The following is a 6734-nucleotide window of genomic DNA, read 5'->3' on the forward strand; positions in this document are numbered from 1 at the left end:
GCATTATGACTGGAGTTTTTATTATTTATTTCAACTCTTTGATACCTGTTTTTGAGGTATGATTTGATCCATTCATTAGCTTTGCCAGTTATTCCATAGAAATTTAATTTCGATAGTAAGATATCATGATTAACACAATCGAAAGCTTTTGCTAGATCACAGAAAATCCCTCCCACAATTAATCTGTCATTGAGAGCACTTAAAATATCGTTAGTTAGTTCATAGGTTGCTTTTTCTGTTGTTAGGTCTTTCCTAAATCCAAATTGCTCTTTGACTAATATGTTGTTAGAATTTAAGTGTTCAAGTAGTCTATTATACATAACTTTTTCAAAGACTTTTGAGAATGAAGTCAATATGGATATTGGTCTGTAATTAGAGATGCATTTTCTCTCTCCTTTTTTAAAAAGTGGTTTCATTATAGCGTATTTTAAGCGTTGAGGAAAAGTACCTGATGATAAAGATTTATTACATAGATGATTCAAGGGTGAACTGATGTAAACAGAGCTTGCTTTAAGTAATTTGGTAGAGATTTCATCATATCCATGTGAATTTTTGGGCTTAAGGGATTTAATAATGTTTTCAATTTCCTTCCTTGTTGAGAATTTGAGATTTATATTTGGAAATGAATTGTTAAAGGCACGAGACAGATAGTATATTGGATTATTATTATATGTTAATTCATCACCCATCCTGTGTAGTGCAGAGCACGTAGGGTTCTGTTGCACTGAGGTGAAATTAAACAGTAAGTTTAACACATTACTCATTACTACACTTAATTATAGCGCCATCGCTGATCTCCTCACTTTACAAATCATTACAGCACATGCTAAGTCTTTTCAGTATACTGTGTCTTCATCATTCGATTGCTGGTAACGGCTTCTAACAGTGGAGATTCTTCAGCTTCTGCTCTCTGATCGTTACTGTCCAGCGAACATCCCACAACTCCCAACTGCACCAACTAAGTCTTCTCTTCACAGACTCCCTTACAACTGACTAACTTCTAAACTTATCTTGGTTATAACATCTTAGCACAGACCACATATAAAACACCATTCCTCTGCTGTAGTTCAGTCGTTTCCATGGGAACATGATTGTTTTCCAAGCCATTAGTCAGCAACAGCTGCATAGATCTTCTTGTTATTAATCTGTCATCTAGCAGCAGGTGTTGTTTCATTGTTTGTTACCCAATAATGGGTCTACAGACTACAATATATTGAAACTTGTCAGAAAGTAATAATCATGAGTTGAGTTCACAACAGAAAGTAACAATCCGAAAGGAATGTGGTCACTGGAAAGAAAAAATATTCCAGAGATGATCAGGCATGGTACTGATCAGCACTCGCGAACTGTAGGGTGCTTGGCATAAGGAAGCAGAGTTCTCTGCACATAGACACAAGACTGATTAAGTTTCAACCTCATCAGACATACGTGCTTGCACTTAAGGAACTACATTATGCCAAAAGTGCATGATGGAACTGCTTGGGCCATGCCATAGCTCAGGCGGTTAGTCACCGTCTTCCCACACTGTGGCGGTCTACGTCAGGTCATATGGGATTTATGGTGGACAAAGTGGCACTGGGGGAGGTTTTCTCCAAGTACTTCAGTTTCCCTTACCAATTTGCATTCCACTATTTGCTCCATTGTCATTATCATCCATCACTGTGGGGTGGTACACTAGGCCAAGCAGTGGCCACAGTACCGATTGGGCTCAGTCTCATCCCATGAGAAGAACTAAAAAGATACCTGTTGCTGACAGCCAGTGAGGCTGTACTTTGGTGCTGCTTAATGTAATGTTACATAAAGAAATAATTGGCTGGGTTACATATTATCATGATATTGTGGGATATAGACCAGTTGCTAAGCGATGGCTCTGTAAAGAATGACCATTTCTGGGCAATGGCTTGGTAAACATTTTCCCACAGCAACAAATACACGCACAGTGATAGAGTTACTGTTGGAGACAAGGTGTTTCTACGTGGTTTGCACTGAGATGTTATAAGCAAAGGACAAAATCACTTGTTAGTACTGCATGGGAGCCTGTGAAGATAGAACCTGAGCACATGAAGCTGAAGAATCTCCGCTGTTAGAAGCCATCGCTAGGGAATTCCTGGATAAGATCCAGCAGGCTGGGAAAGGCTTAGCAGGTGCTGTGGTGAAGTCGTGAAACACCCTGTATTTTCTATTTGGATGACAATTTGGCAAATTACGTTGTCCAGTTGAAGTGAATATTAGGGAAATGTGAGGATGTGAACTGAGGTCCACTGGTGTTTGTGATCACAATAATGAACCTTTTGGTTGAATGAGTGTTGCATTCTATATCATACGCACATACTGTTAGAGTAATCAGTACAGTATAAACTCTTATCACATGACTTCCCTTTTTTTGCAGCAGCAGAGTGTTAGTGACAGAGTGTGGACACTGACGTCAGTTCATCTTGACCTTGTGGATGTGACCTTGAAGCTGCAGTTGAGTCATGGTGTTGCTTTTGATGGTTGTGAATCATCTCTGGCCTGCATAAATTTCATAAAGTCACGACTCATGGTTGAAACATACAGCAATCAGTCGCGTGATATTGACCTCATCTCCCAAGAAATACTCATCACTGACACACGTTTTCAAGGTACAGTGAAACCATGATAGATCAAGTATGGTTGATGCTAAAGGGTTCTTACGGTGGTGTATAACACTCGCGATTAATGGGGGTTTTGGACTTTGTCCATCATCCAGTCTCCTGAACCACACTGAAGTACACAAAGTTTCCAAAACTGGAGCTGTTTTTGGTTCCAAGTCTCATGGGACTTGTGAACATATATGGGGAAGTCATAAAATTTTAATTATCACCCAGAAGAAACAGAGACATAGGTGCAAGAAATTGTATGTGAGTTAGTCCTCTACATATGCCCCCTGGAAGGCCACACATTTTCCCCAGCAGTGCATTAGCTGCTGGATACTTTGATGATAGGTCTCATTTTGACTGTTTAGGAAGTTCTTCACTGTAGAAATGATGTCATCATCATCTTGGAATCGCTTACCACATAGTGGCTTCTTTAGCCATGCAAAGAGGAAGAAGTTGCTCGGTGCCAGGTCTGGTGAATATGGTGGATGGTGGAGAATTTCATAACCAAAACTGGCAGCAAGTATCATCGTAGCATGAGCAGCATGAGCTGGTGTGTTGTGAAGAAGTCATACACCTTTTCGCAGCATTCCATGTCGCTTTTTCTTGATTTCATCTTGTAATTTTTCCAGAAGGTTCTGGTAGTACTCGCCAGTGATGGTGACACCCTTTCGCTCATAGTTGGTCATGATGACACCCCGCCGATCCCTGAACACCCTCAATATCACCTTTCCTGACGATGGCTGGGATTTGGTATTCTTCAGTGGTGGCGAATCTGCATGTTTCCACTGCTTCCTCATTTCCTTTGTTTCAGGGTCATAATGATAGACCCAACATTCATCCATCGTGATCAGGTGGTCGAAAAATTCCACCTTCTCATCATGGCACACCTGCAAAAGTTTCTTTGCCACATTCATCCGTTGCTGTTTTTGAAATGGTGTCAACAATCGTGGCACCCAACACGCAGTGACCTTTGTCATGTGTAACTCGTCATGGATGATGTTGAAACTGATCCATGCATAATGTGGACCTCATGAACAATATCTTCAATAGTTATGCACCAATTGGATAGGATAAAAGCTTCCACCTATGCCACAATTCCCGGTTCCTCAGCGAGAGATTATCTTCCACTTTGGGCTTAATCTTCGAGGTTTATCTGTCCACAAGGAAAGTGCCTCTTCCACCTGACCACTGTGTCATATGATGGTACACCTTCCTGATGCACAATGGTCATCTGATCATGGATCTCCCTGGCCGACTTCCCTTGCAAATGCAGGAACCGTATCACAGCGTGAGCCTCCATTTTCTCAACTGACATCACCATTTTGCTTCTGCCCCTTCCATTGGCTCCCTCTGCCCACTTGGTGCAAGAAAATTTGACTGTTTGGCAAGCTCAGGAGATGGGCTGTCTCCTATATAGAACGAATTTTGGAATAACAATTTTCTCATGGTGATAATTAAAACATTATGACTCCCCATCGTATTTTACTGTCTGACAACTCTGGGAGTCAACTCTTAGTATTTCAACAGTAGATAACTCTTTTTAGAATGACAAAGTCAAGGAGGATGAGATGGGCAGGGAATGTAGCACGAATGGGGGAGAAGAGGAATGTGTATAGAATATTGGTGGGAAAGCCAGAAGGAAAGGGACCGCTAGGAGGGCCAAAACATAGGTGGGTGGATAATATATGAAAATGGACTTTAGAGAGATGGGATTGGGTGGTATGGACTGAATTGATCTGGCTAAGGATAGGAACCAATGGAGGGCACTTATGAGCACAATAATGAACTTTTACTTACTTACTCATGGAGCTGAGTCCTTCTTGAGAAGCTGCCAATTGTGCAGCTACTCAAGAACTTCCCAGCATTTTATGGAAAGGTTCATCACCGCGTTCACAAGAGCCATCCACTGGCCCCTATCCTGAGCCAGATAAATTTAATCCAATCCATACTATCCCATCCTATCTCTCTAAGATCCATTTTAATATTGACCATCCACCATCGTCTTGGTCTTCCTAGTGGTCTCTTTCCTCCCAGCTTTCCCACCAATATCCTATATGCATTCCTCATCTCCCCCATTCATGCTACATGCCCTGCCCACCTCATCCTCCTTGACTTCATTATTCTAATTATACTTGGAGAAGAGTACAAGTTATGAAGCTCATTACGCAGTTTTCTCCAACCTCATGTCACTTCATCCCTCTTCGATCTAGATTTTTCAAGAAATAAATTATAGGGGGCTGCAGGTGGAATCGAACCTTGGCATTTAAAAGGGTTAATGCATGCTGCTGCTGTCTGTTTTGTAGAATAGTATTGTAAGGTTTGTACTCTGATAGTCCCATTACTCTGTGGTGTTCCAGCTGAACCAGTTAACAGACGATCAAATGTGTTTACCAACATTCTGCAGCCAATCCACCATTTGGCTGGTACGGAACTGGTTCAGGCAGAAGTGCATCACAGGTAAGACAGAGCTGTGTTACAGATATATTAAACACTTCTGTGAGTTCACTTGTTTAATGACATGGCAATATTGCCATTTCAAACAGTTCTTATTGCTTTAAGTAGGAATATTTGAACATGTGCATTTTGAAACTGTATTTTGCATTGAGGTACATTTAGATGAGAAACCTTTTTTGCAGCAGTATGTGGCTCAGCATAGTTGCTGACTTTTCCGAAAGTAATTGAACACCATTGAGCAATGCATGACAGTTAACTTCTATGTGTTGCTGAAAACTGGATATTGTTCGTAAGATTTGAGGTTTTCACAGTGGTGACTATAAAGAAAGCAGTCTTCTCAGATGTGGCACCGTGCAGATGTGATGTTAACCGACGTTTCGGAGGAATGTATCGCCTCCATCTTCAGGGTAGAAGGAAAAATAAGAAATCCGCAAGCGAAGAGACCGTGAGAACTGGTACAAGCTGTCTGAAATGTCAGTTAACATCACACCTGCACGGTGCCACATCCTAGAAGACTGCTTTCTTCATGGATATTGTTTGTTAGAACTTTTCCAAGAGATGAGATAGTTGCCAGTAGTTGATATGTGCTGAGTGAAGACTGAACAGTATATGGCAATTTCATGGTTTGTGTGTGTAGCACTGTCTGCATTGTTTTTATATTTAAATGTCTTGGAATAACAACATACTTCAGTCTGTTAATGCTATTTGCATGCTCCCAGATCAATGGCACATGCAAAATTCTCACTATCAGGATGTAAGTACAAGTTTTTTGTGCTCTCACTGCAGTGAGTGTTCAAAATATGATCTTCTGGTCTGTGACAACATGTAGTATTTTAGGTGGATATGATTGTTTTGGAGGAAATGCTGCCTCAATCATCAGGGTTATTTCAACAATGATGAAGGAGGCAGGCTGTTCCTCTGAAACGTTGGTGTTCACCTAGTAGGCTATACAGTGTCAACCCAGAAGACTTCAATCTAAGGTATACATGGGTTCAAACAGGAAGTGAATTTGACATTTCACTAGGAGTAACCCAGTGTAAATTCAGCAGCTGAAAATGTATAGAAAATGAATAAAAATTGATCATTAGAAGAAAAGGTGGAAGTATAGCCAGAGATAGCTGGGGCATATGGTTTCCATACCTCTACATGAAATTCCTATTGTGGGATGTGTTAGAGAAAGGAAGAACACGGCAGACACTAGTATTTCCTCCACTCCATGTCTGGTCAGGTTCACATTCACATCCCTATGCCTTCAAATTCATCATTTCATTCTAATCCCATTGCCCATCCATTCTGTGGCATCAGAAAGGCAGTATTGGACCTAGTGACTCTAAACATTAATGGAAGTCCGCATTAGTCTGAGACTGTAAAGAAACTGTTAATTTAATAAATACAGGATTTGCTGTCCTCATATTAATACCCATTCTGCGGAACTGCAGTCCAATTTCATTTTAAGTCACTGTGTAAAGTTCTCAAATAGGCATTTCCCTTAATTCACTATACAAAGCTAAATTTGCATGATTTTTTTTATTGCTAGTGGGGTGGGACTAAGTCCCTTGTACTGCGGCCACTTCTGGCCTATTGTACCAGCCCCAGATGATAGGTGAGGGTGATTGTGGAGCAATTGGTGGAATGAAGATTGGCAGGGGAAACTGAAGTACT

At 40.9% G+C, this 6734-nt stretch overlaps 1 protein-coding gene across 5 annotated transcripts in view; it reads left to right on the forward strand.

Moving 5' to 3' along the window:
- Nucleotides 1-6734, forward strand: part of LOC111870922 (vacuolar protein sorting-associated protein 13D) — a 232195-nt gene that overhangs the window by 120684 nt on the left and 104777 nt on the right. For 4 of the 5 annotated variants that reach the window (XM_023863569.2, XM_023863598.2, XM_023863561.2 and 1 more), the window contains exons 34-35: nt 2390-2621; nt 4976-5075. In XM_023863569.2, coding sequence (XP_023719337.1) covers nt 2390-2621; nt 4976-5075 — 332 coding nt within the window. The remainder of the gene's footprint in view (nt 1-2389; nt 2622-4975; nt 5076-6734) is intronic. The other variant, XM_023863579.2, reaches the window with a different exon arrangement.

This window comes from Cryptotermes secundus, unplaced genomic scaffold (assembly GCF_002891405.2).
Source record: "Cryptotermes secundus unplaced genomic scaffold, Csec_1.0 scaffold101, whole genome shotgun sequence".
Taxonomy (NCBI): domain Eukaryota; kingdom Metazoa; phylum Arthropoda; class Insecta; order Blattodea; family Kalotermitidae; genus Cryptotermes; species Cryptotermes secundus.